This window comes from Bos javanicus, chromosome 1, assembly GCF_032452875.1.
Source record: "Bos javanicus breed banteng chromosome 1, ARS-OSU_banteng_1.0, whole genome shotgun sequence".
In the NCBI taxonomy this organism is placed as follows: Eukaryota; Metazoa; Chordata; class Mammalia; order Artiodactyla; family Bovidae; genus Bos; species Bos javanicus.
Genome location: NC_083868.1, coordinates 53909622 through 53925618, shown reverse-complemented (window position 1 = coordinate 53925618; position 15997 = coordinate 53909622). Strand labels below are relative to the sequence as shown.

Here is a 15997-nt window from a genome sequence, read left to right as displayed (position 1 = left end):
CATTTTTATTGTGAAGTCCTTTTAAAGAAAATGCCTCATACTTTATTATTTCAGATTAAATAAGTGAGTTCAATTTTTTAAAAAATCATTACTTTTGCCTGGGTGACTTTAAACATAAATTCCTGAAGTTTAAATTTCCTGATTTAAAAAAACAGAAATATTATATTATTCCCTATGTTGTTCTTTTCAGCTTCCAAATTCTAAGACATAAATGTGGGTTTCAACATCCAAATAAAAATGAAAAACAGTTCTGGAAAACTAAATAAAACTATTTTAAGGGTCTGGAAAGTTGAAAGATTGAGCAATGTCTGTCAGACATTGGTTTTGATCAACTTTATTTGTTTAATAGATATTTGTTTGAAAGACTTCCCTGGTGGCTCAGATGGTAAAGTGTCTGCCTACAACGTGGGAGACCCGGGTTCAATCCCTGGGTCAGGAAGATCCCCTGGAAACGGAAATGGCGACCCACTCCAGTACTCTTGCCTGGAAAATCTCATGGATGGAGGTCTTGCTAGGCTACAGTCCATGGGGTCACAAAGAGTCAAACATGACTAAGTGACTTCACTTTCTCTGAGTAGGCAGATAAAAGTTTGGGCTTTGCGCAGTGTATAAATGTTACTTAAAGCCATGAGAGAGGATGAAATTACTAATGACATGAGTGTAGATAGAGAAGAGGTTCACTAGATGAGCCCTGGGCACTCTGTCATCTATGGTTTAGGAGCCAGCAAAGGAGAAGGAGCTGCAGGTAATTGAGGAAGAAAGCTAAAATGGAGGTGGGCCTCAGAGCCTGGATAAGCAACTGTCTCAAAATTGGCACTAGTGGTAAACCCGCCTGTCAGTGCAGGAGACCTAAGAGACGTGGGTTCAATCCCTGGGTTGGGAAGATCCCCTAGAGGAGGGCATGGCAACTCACTCCAGTTTTCTTGCAGGAGAATCCCATGGACAGAGGAGCCTGGTGGGCTACCGTCCATAGAGTCACAAAGAATCAGCCATGACTGAAGCAACTCAGCACACACACAAGGAGAGAATGACAATGTGTCACGCTCCAGATTGACCACATGTGAGACTAAGATTTGCCCCACATATTTCACGGGTGACCCTGACAAGAGCTGAGTCAGTGGATTATTGAGGACAGAGAGTTGAATAGAGTAGGTTCAAGAAAGAAGAGGAAGAGAAGCCAGCAAATATGGACAGAATGTACATGGAACTTCCAAGTTTTCCTGTAAAGAGTACAGAACAATGAAGAGGTGACTACAGGCAATCTGGTATCAAGAGAGTCTGTCTTTTCTTAAAGATGTAAGATGTTACTGTCTGTTTATATACTGATGGGAATCAGACCAAAAAGACCAAAAAAAAAAAAAAAATGATGCAAGAGAGAAAAGGGGAAGTTGCTGCAGCAATATGTTCCTGTGTATACGCTCAATAAATTTTTACTTTGATAGGGACTGTACCATGAGTATAGGTTTCCTGAACTTGGCATGAGCAAACATCAAAGATAGACACTTGATCCAGGAGAAAAACGTAAATCCTAGCGATTTTTGTATGGCTAGGGTTAGCTACGGAGAAGGCAATGGCACCCCACTCCAGTACTCTTGCCTGGAAAATCCCATGGGTGGAGGAGCCTGGTAGGCTGCAGTCCAGGGGGTCTCGAACAGTTGGACACGATTGAGCGACTTCACTTTCACTTTTCACTTTCATGCATTGGAGAAGGAAATGGCAACCCACTCCAGTGTTCTTGCCTGGAGAATACCTGCTGTCTATGGGGTCACACAGAGTCGGACATGACTGAAGTGACTTAGCAGCAGCAGCAGCAGCAGGGTTAGCTAAGAACCAGTAGTGTTTCCTATGAGGAGATATGTTAACAGGATCTCAGAGATATGACATCTAATACTAAATTTTTATTTTGATCAGTGTTCAAGTGCTCTTCTAATAATGCCCACTTTTTATTTTAAATAAACTCAAACACAGAAGCTTGTATTGCCAGTGCTTTGGAGCACTTAAAGGACACTTAAAAAGTGTTTTTTCCTCAAAGTTTGAGAGAAGGGAGGCTGGAAAGTTCTGCTATTTTGAAGAACTGTAAAGAGATGGGAAAGAAACCTAGAGCAGTGACACAGAGCTAGGCGTGCCCCAAAGACAATCAAGAATAAGATTTTTGAAACCTGTAAGTACATTTTGCAGGATTCTCACAAAGATTTGGGCAAGGGATGGGACTTCTTGCATTCACACAGGGTTGGAGTTTGGATTATGGTTACTTGTACATTAAAACAAACAGAAGGCTGGAGAACATGGATATGTTTTGGTTCCAAATGCAGCAGTGGTCACAGTGAGGGCCTCTTCTGTGTATCTACTTGGAAATCTGATGCCAGGGAAGGCTACCCAGGAGTTCCACAATCATTAGGATGTTCAACCCTGGGAACAGGTAGAGATGACGGCTGAGACTAAAGTCTGTTCCAGGGCACCAGGTCAGTATATTCAGCAAAGAGGGGAAGTGAAGTGGGGTCCTCAACCTGCAGAGCTCTAGAAATCCAAGAGATCATTTTAGGTAGAAGAATAACTGAGATGAGATACGTTTTGTGATAAAAGCACCTTTCAGTGCCATGCAGGAGGAGACCATGCAAAAGTTGCTGGAAATTTGTCCTAAGTCCTTGAGAGAGACTCTGAAAACTAAGGAGCTATAATAAGCTTAATGTAAATCTGAACTGCTTTCCTAATTATCTGAACTGTTTTCTTTAATTAAGGGGTAAATATAATCCAAATGGGTGGGTATTTTCTTAGACCTTAATTTAGACCTATAGTCAGCTTTTTTTTTTTTTTTCTTACCAGCTACTCTCTGTAAGTGTAGTATTATGTTATGATTCAACTTCAGAAATGCTCATTTCCCCAAGATTACAAACCTAGTAATTGCAAGAGTTTGATTAAAATCCAGAACTGTTTGGATCTCAAACCCATGTTATTCTCACTGCATTATCCTCTTAACACAGATCATAAGACAAGAATTGTGCAGAATTACATTTAAAGGAAAAATAAAGTGCCCTGGGATATACATACCAGGAAGCAGGTATTTAACTTTCATTAGATGTAGACACTTTGCTGTCCTTTAAGTGATCATGTTCCTGACTTACTAATGCAAGAAGAGAAGATCAGAGAGGCAAATTTCTTTCCCCTCTAGCATAGCTTCCCACCTAAACCAGTTGCTGAGAAGGAGCAGGGAGACAGGGCAGCAGGGAACCCAGAGTAGAGGGAGCTTGCCTCCCTTCTTCTGGCCTCAGACCATGTAAGGAACTGTGGAAACATCCACTATTATAGCCCTACCTAAGAAAGATACCTACCTAAGTCCTACCTAAGAAAAGTCAGTGCCACCTAGGAAAAGTCAGTCCTACCTAAGAGCCTCTTGATGAAAATCAAAGAGGAGAGTGAAAAAGTTGGCTTAAAACTCAACATTCAGAAAATTAAGATCATGGCATCCAGTCCCATCACCTCATGGCAAATAGATGGGGAAACAATGAGAACATGACAGCCTTTATTTTGGGGGGCTCCAAAATCACTGCAGATGGTGACTGTAGCCATGAAATTAAGACACTTGCTCCTTGGAAGAAAAGTTATGACCAACCTAGACAGCATATTAAAAAGCAGAGACATTACTTTGTCAACAAAGGTCTGTCTGGTCAAAGCTATGGTTTTTTCAGTAGTCATGTATGGATGTGAGAGTTGGACTATAAAGACAGCCGAGCACCAAAGAATTGATGCTTTTGAACTGTGGTGTTGGAGAAGACTCTTGAGAGTCCCTTGGACTGCAAGGAGATCCAGCCAGTCCATCCTAAAGGAAATCAGTCTTGCATATTCATTGGAAGGATTGATGCTGAAGCTGAAATGCCAATACTTCGGCCACCTGATGTGAAGAACTGACTCATTGGAGAAGACCCTGATTGATGCTGGGAAAGATTGAAGGTGGGAGGAGAAGGGACAGAGGATGAGATGATTGGATGGCATCACCAACTCGATGGACATAAGTCTGAACAAGCTCTGGGTGTTGGTGAGGAACAGGGAAGCCTGGCGTGCTACAGTCCGTGGGGTCGCAAAGAGTTGGACATGACTGAGCAACTGAACTGAAAGAAAGGTAGCCCTTATTTCCACTTGCTGTTTTAATATTAATGTCTTAATGGCAGGAGATAGTTCATTTGTTTTTTTGTTTTTTCCCTGAAGCCTCCATGCTCTCCTATAAATGTGACTTTGGCTTCCAAACTACATAATCAGAGAAATAGACAAGCTGTGAAGTACATACATAAACTTGTGAATTAATAAGATAGCCTCTTTATAGATACAATCTGCATTGTATATTCAAATTCTGCCTAAATGGAGATTTATTACAGTTGATAACAGATTATTAAATCCTTGAGGGAAGGATCCTCATCTTTTCATCTTTATATCTCTATTGTCTAACAAATGCTTATTTGTTAAATGAATATTTATTGGAGGAATGAATGTTATAAAAGAACCAGCCTTTTTTTCTGAATTTTCCCTGCAGCCAAGAGCTTGCTTGTTTTGAGATGGGTATTTTACCAATTTTTCTTTCTGATTTCTTACCATCCTAATTCAAAAACCACCAGTCCCGTCTTTGGTAGAATGATTGTATCACATTACTTTCTATAACAATGCATCTTAATTACCTTTCAAGTGAAGAGTATAAAATCATTTGTCAGATTAAGTTCTGCATGGCTATGTAGGATTCTTTTTGTCACATTTTTTTGTTGTAACTGAATCAGCAAATCACTCTTGATATGAACCAATGACTTAAATTATCTCATGTTGTAAAATATGTTAAAAATAATCATAAAATATAGATTTTCTTTATTGTGTGGGTCTTCTTGTAGCCCAGATCTGAATCTTCCAGAGACATTTTCACACAGAGAATTTTTTAAAGGACGTTTTAGAGGACAATAAAAAGCTTACATCCCACTGCTGGGCATACACACTGAGGAAACCAGAAGGGAAAGAGACACGTGTACCCCAATGTTCATCGCAGCACTGTTTATAATAGCCAGGACATGGAAGCAACCTAGATGTCCATCAGCAGATGAATGAATAAGAAAGCTATGGTACATATACACAATGGAGTATTACTCAGCCATTAAAAAGAATACATTTGAATCAGTTCTAATGAGGTGGATGAAACTGGAGCCTATTATACAGAGTGAAGTGAGCCAGAGAGAAAAACACCAATACAGTATACTAACGCATATATATGGAATTTAGAAAGATGGTAACAATAACCCTGTATACGAGACAACAAAAGAGACACTGATGTATAGAACAGTATTATGGACTCTGTTGCAGAGGGAGAGGGTGGGAAGATTTGGTAGAATGGCATTGAAACATGTATAATATCATGTATGAAACGAGTTGCCAGTCCAGGTTCGATGCACGATACTGGATGCTTGGGGCTAGTGCACTGGGACGACCCAGAGGGATGGTATGGGGAGGGAGGAGGGAGGAGGGTTCAGGATGGGGAATACATGTATACCTCTGGCAGATTCATCTTGATATTTGGCAAAACCAATACAATTTGTAAAGTTTAAAAATAAAATAAAATTTAAAAAAAATAAAAAAATAAAAGTAGTTACTACCTAAAAAAATAAAAAGCTTACAGTGTTACCCTATACCAATGAGAAAGCTCTATGTTTTTCAAAGGCATTTTCAACCTTTCAGTTTGCCATTTCAAAAAGGTCTTAAAGAATCCTCTAGAAAGCTTTCTATATTTAGATTTTCTTTTCCCCCAAAAGAGAAGTTTCCAATTTAACGACACACTTGGGTCAGAATATACTAAGAAAATGAAACTTCTTTCCTGTAACATCATAAACCTTCTCTTAAAAACGTATTATACAAATTTATCTGCAACTTGCTTAATAAATATAAGAGATTAAGTTATGTTACATCCATAACTGCATATTATTTAGAGTTATTTGTTGGCAATACCCTTAAAATGGCACGGCATTCTTGTGTATGTGCATACATATCTTAAATTGTATTAGGTATTGTCAGATTTCCTTCCACCTTGAATTCTTAAGAGCCACAAAATTCTATATTTAATTATACTACATTCTTACAGTCTGAACTGAATCATAATCTAGGATATCTTCTTCCAAAGTTAATGAGGATTCTGCAGATACCAGATTAGTTTCATTTTGTCCTTCATCCAGCTCTCTCATTGACTCAGGGAGAGTAAATAACTAGGGTAGATAATGTTATAACTATTAATCTTCAGATGGAAGTAAAAGTAATTAAAACTCATTTTTTATTTTAACCCAAGTGAAACATTCCTAAGTCAAACCTATAAAGCAATATAACACTAGTTACTTTCCATATTATTTGGGAATCATAATCCATGATTTATTTTCTACATACCTGGGAAAGTAGTCGTCGGAGTATGTGCATATTTTTTCTGAAAGATATTCAAAATAGACAAATTAAGAGAAAATTTGACATGTGTTAAACATTTTAGAGCATGTTCTGAGAGGAGCTTAGTCTCAATGTCAGTTAACATCTTTAATCAAGCCACTTAACTATCACTTAGGGGTAAAGATATTCTCTGATTTGGGCCAATCACGTTCTGTCTTGGTAATCTGGAATGCAGACATAGTACAGCTTGGAGATGACGCAGAGCTCGAGTGAGTGGCCACTTTACGCAGGGGAAACACCAAGCTGAGACCAGGGGAACCCTGTGCCTGCCTTTTCTGTGGTTCCAGTCTGTTGTGGGGCACAGCTGTACTTTTCTGCCTTCAGGTTCCACAAAACACCTCTGCTTCTTACTGACAAATTGTCCTCTTTGCCCTTGCAGATTTGAATAGGCTTTTCTTCCTATCAAAAAACAAACAAACAAAAAAGTCCCTAGAAGACACTTCTATTTACTTATCTAATTTTGGAGTGCTCGTTAATTTTTCTTGGTGTGTGACAATCACATAAAAATTATCTGACCATCAATAAAATTTCTTTGAACTGGATAGATATATATATTGTGATATTTATTATATTTTGATTGCATGTTATTAATCTGGCATTAAATAAAAATCTTGCAAAGGCTATCACACGAAAGTGAAGCCCAATATTATCTATCTGACAGTGACTCAGAGACAACTGTGTGTTGGTAATAAACTAACAAATGTTTCCAAATAATTGAACAAGTCACCAAACAACTACCAAAATTGTTTTTAGATTTGTGTATGACAAAGTTATTATCCAGAGAAGTCACTAAATGTTAGAGAAATATTATTCAATAATGTTTCAAATTATTAAAATCACCATATTGGAGGGTAAAATAGACATGCCACATGTCAATATATTTGGAAGAATTCTGTTAACGACCAAATGTGGGAATTTTTTGCAAATCACAAACATCAAGCAGCTATGGGACCAGAAGTGGTGAATGTAACCTAGTTGGGATCTGTCACAAATATGCTTCTTTAGCCCACAGTAAATGTCTTACCATGGACTGCATCTGAAAGATGTAGCTGTTTTCAACTACCTTCAGATTAGTCTTGTGAATATGAATGTAACACGGATGCTGGGAGAAGCCTAGAGAAGTCTACTGCTGCACAGTACCCACAAGTTAATGGAAGCCCAACAAAATGAGAAAGCTTGAGAAAATGTAAATAAGTTCAATAAGCATAGGAATAAAAATTAGTTAATATAGACTAGAAAATTGTTAACTGGAAGATATAAAGTATGTATTGATTTCTTTTTATATGAACTACCTGTTTATACTCAGGTCATTATTATTCAAATTTGTCTGAAATGGAAGTGCATACACAAGAATTTAGTCAAACTGTAGCTTGATGTATTCAGGGTTAGGAATCAGAACTGGATTTGGGTACCAGCTCTTCAATGTATTTCATTGCAGACGAACAAGCAAATCATTGTAGAACTCATTCTTGGTCCATCAGTAGGGTTAATAATGCCTCTATCATGGAGTAGATGTGGGAGATAAATGAAGTAATTTATATAAAAACATTTTAGAAAATGACAAAGTTGGCTATCAATATTATACATTCTAAGTCCACATCCTGTAACAAGCCACATTTAATTGTGCTAACTTGAATTTGGGAAGTTTTCTGATTAAATGGATTAGCTGAAAAGTAGCTGATAGAATATAATTTGAATGCTATTTTGAAGACTTATAAATAAATCTTGATTTGAGATGAAATCTTCTTTGGGGAAGAAGATTGTCATCAACTGAGTAGTAAATTCAAGGAAAAGATTAAAACTAAACAAAAATAGTGATGGTACAAGAAAAAGAAATAGGTGTGGAGTAAAAATGTTTCTCCGAACTGACTAATACTTCTTAAAGATGATGTGGGTTTTCCAACTGGAGGTGCTTAGAGTATAAATGATGGTGCCTGGAACATACACTGCTGTAATATGTAAGAAGGATAGCTCTCTAGAAGGAAAATGTAGTTCAATGTATTGGCAGCAGAGAAAAGCAAAACAAAGATTTAGACCAAAAAGTTTTGTGTGAAAAAGGAAAGAGAAAGGGAACTAAAATAATGTGAAGAAGAAAATCAATAATGGGTAAAGGACTTTGTACATCAGAACGAATCATACTGAAGAAGCACCCTAAAAGGAAACATTAAAGGTTCAAGGTCACCATATCACACTACTCTTAAAATTTAAATGTATAATCTGAAGCGAGACCATCAGTACTTATGTCCTTTTAGCCTTACAATGCTTATCATAAGAAGTGTGATAGAATATGATCTCTTTAAATAGGGGTACTACAATCAAAGGTTTAGAGGTTACAGCAAAGGAAAAAGATCTGTAAGTTCAGACTCCTGAAAAGAGCTTGCCCTGTCCTGAGTGCTTATAGGTTTATTTAAAAATAAATGACATGATTTAAAAGCTACTTAAACATTTCAGTTATATTTAATAAAACACAGTTTTTATTTTATTACAAAGCAGGTATGTTTGCAAGACTCGGTTTGAGAAAAGCTGGGTGAGTTTTCATAATCCTCTCCTGTGATTCAGATATAAACGCTGTGGTCAGGTTCATGGTTGAAAGGGTGTGAGCTGACATTTGCTTTTGTTTTCCCTTTATGGTGTTCACCCTTCCATGTGCAATACAGAACAATAAGAAACAAGAGTACGTGGCTTAAACTCCATAATACAAATTTTATGATACATCTTTTGTTGTGAAATATGTGCCGTAATTTTCTAGCAAATAGGAGATACACTGATAGGACTTTGATGTATGAGCAAACCATACAGTTGTTTATCCTTCTCAAAACAGAGAAGAAAGGTTAAAGAATATTTTTTAGGCTTGAAGGAAGAAAAAGTGGATGCATTCCTATTAGAAAGAGAAATAAATATGATCCTCCTAAAGAACATATTTGGACAAAGAATCACATAAAAATGAAAGATTTTCTTGGGGGGAAGGGAGAACTCCATTTCAAAGTTTCTACGGAGCCCTGCCTGCTACAGAAAACATCAAGGAGAGACTTATCTTGTCTATCTGATTGAATGTGTAGATACTGCATTGTTGCTGGAATAGAGATTTTCTTTTGCAAGCTATTTAATACAACCAGAAAAACTTATTCACTAACAGTTCACCGAGGTGGAGTCATATCTTGTAAGTTTCTTAGCTGCAAAGAATAGCACAAAGATGTAGAAATAAAAGTTACATGAAGCCAGATGTAGGAGCATTGTGTACACAGACCAAGGGACAGAAAAGCTGGCTAAATAGGACAGAATCTCTGGTAGTCTGTCTGTCCAGGAGAAACAAGTCAGGGAGAGTCCTCAGGTTGACTGCCAAGGAATCAAACAGTTTGCAGGACTAATCCCAAATCCCCTTGGAATCTCTGGATAAGAAAGAAAGATAGTGTTCTTTGCTCATGTGAAGTAGAAAGGATGGTGATCATTTGTAATACCACAGTGGTTGGGAATGGGCTACAGAGAGAAAAGGGGGAGATGGGATAAGAACATCCACAAACACTGTTCCAAGGTTAATCTTAGGTCTGCACACCGGTGAAGTGCAAGACCCGAGGTAATGTGCTCCTCCTGAAGAGTGAGGATCGAGTAAAGTCAAAACAAAAAAAGTCTTTTGTTTTTCCTGGATCCATGAGCTCAAGGGTGAGCCCATCCATAACTCAACCCCTGCCCAACCCCTGGTGGAAGAGAGTGGTACCATAATTTCTAACAGATTGCAGGTCTAAGGGATTGTGGAGCGGGTGTGGGAGAAAGAGGGTATCTAAGAATGGGAAGGTGCACATAATGGTGTGAGGTAACACCCATGTGTGAAGTTGACCCTGTGCTGAAACTTGGGACTCCCTTCTGAAAACCTCATCCTGCCTGGAGTAGTCAGACAGTCTGGACCTGGCTCAGACCTCGGGAGGGTGTAGAGTCCTGGGCTGGAAGCGATGGGGCACTGCTGTGTTGAGGAGCCTGAGCATCAGGGGCCTGTGGCCGGAGTGGGATACTCGGGCGTGGCTCCACTCCCCTCCCTCTAGGTGTCTGTTTCTCCCCATCCCTGGGGTCTCTCTTTCTCACCATCCTTAGAAAGGGAGACAAAGGGTCTGCAGCAGGGCAGCACACTGGGCTCATACATCTGCAAGCATAAAAATCACCATGAAGGAATCGGTGTGGATACAGAAAAAGGACACATTCCAGAAGTCTTTAGCTCTTTACTGCTCAAATAAATTAATTTGAGCCGGGTTGATATTTAGAACGAATTCTAAGAAGCCTACAGAAAATTCTCTAAAATGAACCTGTATGTGATTTGAACAAGCTATTATCACTAAAACCCAGGTTATTGTACAGACATGTTAAATAAGAGACAGGGCAGGAATTGGGATGAAAGCTGGAGAGTTTGGGGACGGTAGGAGGGGTGACGAAGCCAGAGGGATGGATAAAGGAGATGTGGTACACATATACAATGGAATATTAGTCATAAAAAGGAAAGAAATTAAGTCATTGGTAGAGATGTAGATGGATCTAATCTGTCATACAGAATGAAGTAAGTCAGAAAGAGAAAAATATCATATTAACATGTAATGTGACAACTACAAAAATGGTACAGAAGAACCTATTTGTAGGGCAGGAATAAATAACGCAGATAGAACGGATTTGTGGGTACAGGAGGGGAAGGAGAGGGTAGGAAGTACTGACAGAGTAGCATCGACATATCTACATTACCATGTATAAAACAAGTAGCCAGTGGGAAGCTGCTTGTAGCACAGGGAGCTCAGCTCAGCGCTCTGTGTTAAACCAGAGGGATGGGAGGTCCAAGAGGGAGGGGATATATGTACACAGAAAAATGATTCTCACTCAGCTGGTAAAGAATCTGCCTGCAATGAGGGAGACCTGGCTTTGATCCCTGGGTTGGGAAGATCCCCTGGAGGAGGGCATGGCCACCCACTCCAGTATTCTTGTCTGGGGAATCCCTATGGACAGAGGAGCCTGGCAGGCTACAGTCCATGAGATTGCAAAGAGTTGGACGTGATTGAGCGACTAAGCACAGCACAGCACATAGCCGATTCACTCCATTGCACAGCAGAAACCAATATAACATTGTAAAGCAACTATACCCAAATGAAACAAGGGGTAACATGAAGCCATAGTAAGACTTTAGCAAACATTTGTGGAAGGAAGGACCAGAGCCACAGAACAGTGGCGTGGGCTGTGCCTTGTGCAGGACCCACCTACTAAATCCCCAGGACTGTGCTAAGGTGACTACATACTTCTCACAGAACCCCACGGTCTAGATAGTATTTCCGACACTTTGGAGATAAAAAATCTGAAACTCAGAAGTTACATTACTCCAACAAGATCTCTCAGGTAAATAGCAGAGTTCTAATACAGGTCACCTTGATTTCAAAAGTCATGATTTTAAAAACAATTGAGGGAACCAAAGGCAGAGGAACCAGAGATCAAATTGCCAACATCTGCTGGATCATCGAAAAAGCAAGAGAGTTCCAGAAAAACATCTATTTATGCTTTATTGACTATGCCAAAGCCTTTGACTGTGTGGATACAGCAGAAAATTCTGAAAGAGATGGGAATACCAGACCACCCGACCTGCTTATTGAGAAAGCTATATGCAGGTCAGGAAGCAACAGTTAGAACTGGATATGGAACAACAGACTGGTTCCAAATAGGAAAAAAAGTATGTCAAGGCTGTATACTGTCACCCTACTTATTTAACTTCTATGCAAAGTACATCATGAGAAACGCTGGGCTGGAAGAATCACAAGGTGGAATCAGGATTGCCGGGAGAAATATCAATAACCTCAGATACGCAGATGACACCACCCTTACGGCAGAAAGTGAAGAGGAACTAAAAAGCATCTTGATGAAAGTGAAAGAGGAGAGTGAAAAAGTTGGCTTCAAGCTCAATGTTCAGAAAACGAAGATCATGGCATCTGGTCCCATCACTTCATGGGAAATAGATGGGGAACAGTGGAAACAGTGTCAGGCTTTATTTTTGGGGGCTCCAAAATCACTGCAGATGGTGACTGCAGCCATGCAATTAAAAGACGCTTACTCCTTGGAAGGAAAGTTATGACCAACCTAGATAGCATATTCAAAAGCAGAGATGTTACTTTGCCAACAAAGGTCCGTCTAGTCAAGGCTATGGTTTTTCCAGTGGTCATGTATGGATGTGAGAGTTGGACTGTGAAGAAAGCTGAGGGCCAAAGAATTGATGCTTTTGAACTGTGGTGTTGGAGAACTCTTGAGAGTCCCTTGGACTGCAAGGAAATCCAACCAGTCCTTCTAAAGGAGATCAGTCCTGGATGTTCTCTGGAAGAAATGATGGTAAAGCTGAAACTCCAGTACTTTGGCCACCTCATGTGAAGAGTTGACTCATTGGAAAAGACTCTGATGCTGGGAGGGATTGGGGGCAGGAGGAAAAGGGGACGACAGAGGATGAGATGGCTGGGTGGCATCACCAACTGATGGACATGAGTTTAAGTGAACTCTGGGAGTTGATGATGGACAGGGAGGCCTGGCGTGCTGCGATTCATGGGGTCGCAAAGAGTCAGACATGACTGAGCGACTGAACTGAACTGAACATAATTTACAATTGTCTGGTTTTTTTAAATGTTCTTTCCCACTCTGCTGATTTTAGGCATGAGTCATTTATAGCATGCCTGATGTGGTAAGGGATTGTGCAATTATAAGGGGAAAAAATGTCTGTCTTTTAAAAAACCTGCCTTTTTTTTTTTTTTTTTTTAAGTTTAGGCAACATGTCTTTTAACCATGGCCAACTAATCATCATAAACAACTCCCGATAAAAGTTTGTATGGTGGTAAAATGGTATGAATATGCATTAATAAATTCCAATGCATAATCAAAAATGAGAACTGGAAAACCTATTCACATTGTGTTGTAACAGACAAGCACAGCCAAATACTTTTGGGGCAGCAGTAACAGGTCAGTAAAATTAGACCAGTCCTGATCTTATCGTGTTAATGAAAATTGATTCTACACACTCATATTTACCACAATTCAATGCAGTCATAGGGCTGAAATAAGAGACTACATGGTTGAAAGTGGGCTTCCCAGGTAGCTCTAGAGGTAGAGAACCTGCCTGCCAATGCAAGAGACTCCCTGGAAACTGACCTTGGTTCCAAATTAGCTTCATGTACTTTTTTTTGAACACATATGTCTAACTCGATTTTGTTAACTTTGTTTTATTTATTTTCATCTGTTTAAAGAAACTGTATTTACATTTTCTGTTTATCACTTAAATGTCCCACTTCCAAGAGTTTTTTGGTTCTAGAATATTAAGAGCACTTAGAAATAGTTGAACTTTCATTCCTCCATCCACCCATCTTTGTATTCAACATACATACCTACGTTGAGTGCCTAGTGTGTGCAAATACTGTGCCACTTACTGGGCATCACCCTAATTCAATCATGGCACAAGAGGGTGAAAGCCACATGGTTAAAACTTCTGCCCCGTTTATTGAAAAGAGAAGCTGTCAGTGGCTGACCCTGGGACTGTTTGATCACAAGCCTGTGGTTCAATCTATCACTTTTCCATTCCCTTCTGATCCTCCAGCCAAGCCTGCTGCACTTTAGAGGCCCTGAATAATCCTGAGAAGCTTGAGTAGACTTGAGTGGAACCTTAAAGAGCTAAAATTGGGACTCTGTCTACATTTCTAACATGAATACATGCTTAAGCAAACCCTCAGGGTGAAAAAAATGTATCAAATAGATTTTCTATAGATAAAAACATATTATGAATAACATTCTATAAAGTTATCTTATTCTACAGATTTTCCAGTGACTCCATCTCCATTTAAGCAGGTATCATATGGCTATTTCTCAATGTCTTACCTTGTCGCTGCTTTTCTACACAGTGAAAAATGTTGAAGATCAGCGATATAGTCAGAGCTAAGCCCAAGAAGGCTAGAATTGCCCAGATGGAAAAGTGGCATTCAGCGTTTCCTGCAAACAAAAGCAAACACATGCTTAGTAATATTAGCTTACTCATTTTTTTGGAACTGGGTATTCTCAAAATCAAAACCACTGTATTTTTTCAGAACGAAGGACAAACCCGTCAAGAAATAAGCTAGCATTTGTTAGTCTAGCTACTAAAGATTCAGTTCTAAATCAAGAACTTCAAATTATGCAGAATCATAATTTGCCGGGGACCAGCCCCGGCTGATCCAGGGTATTCGAAACGGGGACGGCGTTGGCGACGATCGGGATACAATAGCTTCAATTAGATGTTAATTAGAGATGTAAAGAGTAATAGAATAAGGATAGCCCAGTAGGAAAATTCAGTGAAGAAAAGAGGCTGAATAAAATTCCAAAGCAGGGAATTAATGTCACCTATGAAGGCCGCAGGCATCCTCCTGTTCTCCTGAAGGAGAGGAGACACTAAGGCCTCCCCGGTCGGATCTTAGAAGCCCAGGCAAAATTAGGAAGCATGGCGGATTCCGCGCTCCAGATGGAGACTCAGCCAGAATTTGAGAGAGAGAGCGACATGGGGAGACCAAGTTTCAGTGAACAAGGCCCGCACTTTATTTTCCAAGGTAGTTTTTATACCTTAAGTTACGCATAGAGGATAATGGGGGAAGGGGTGGAGTCATGCAAGGACAGCAGTTCCTGGTCCTAATTGAAGCCAGGCTTTCAAACTAATCATATGCAAAAGTTCAGGTGAATTACATCATCTTCTGGCCAGGAGGCCTGTTAACATTTTAAGAAACTTATCTTTCTCTAAAGGTGATTATTCCAAAGTCAGGCACCAGCCTCCAAAAAAGCATTGGACAAAGCTGCATTCCTATAGGGCAAAGGTGAGGTGGGCTCAATCAAGAAAAGACTTAACTCAAGGGTCCAAGGTTACAAACATTGAGGCTACTACTTACATTTCTATACACCCATTATATCAATCAATACACTGCCAAGGACACAGTAGGTAAGGAGTATGGAGACTTAGCAGCAAACATTGGCCCAAGAAGTGAAAAACCCTTCACCAATACAATTTCTAATCAATCTTTTAACTACTCAAAGGAATCTGTGTTTAGACAGTTTAGAACATCTCCTGCCTCTCACAGTTGGGAGGCTCTGAACAATCACATGTGGCCAGAAAAACCTATTCAGGCAGGCTAGAGGATTTCCCAAGGAGTTTGTAGGTTAAACACTGTCACACCCAGGAATTATTAGCTGGAGCTGTAAGCTAACTCTTTTTTCAGAGAGAGGTAGTGGGGGACAGCCCCCTGTAAAGTCAGAGGTGTAGGTGAAAGCACAAAGCAGAAAGTAGGCAGACTCTGGTTTTGGGGGTAGATGCTCGAGAATTTCCAGGGGGACTCCTGAGGCTCGATCCCGCCTTTGCGTATGCCGAGCCTCCTTCCTCATGACCTTTGCCACGGGCAGAGCTCGCTCCCCACAATAATTGGCTACACTTATCCCCTTTTTTTAAAATCCTCTGTGTGTAGTCATACATGCTTTCATTACTGTGGAGAATCACTTATTACCTTCTATTAATCCCAGTACTACAGGACGC

General features: G+C 39.7%; 1 protein-coding gene across 1 annotated transcript in view; it reads right to left on the bottom strand.

Moving 5' to 3' along the window:
* LOC133230776 (T-cell receptor-associated transmembrane adapter 1) overlaps window positions 1–15997 on the bottom strand; it is a 47802-nt gene that overhangs the window by 13749 nt on the left and 18056 nt on the right. The window contains exons 2-3 of the mRNA XM_061388697.1: window positions 14326–14436; window positions 6403–6439 (exon numbers count right to left, since the gene is read on the bottom strand). Coding sequence (XP_061244681.1) covers window positions 6403–6439; window positions 14326–14436 — 148 coding nt within the window. The remainder of the gene's footprint in view (window positions 1–6402; window positions 6440–14325; window positions 14437–15997) is intronic.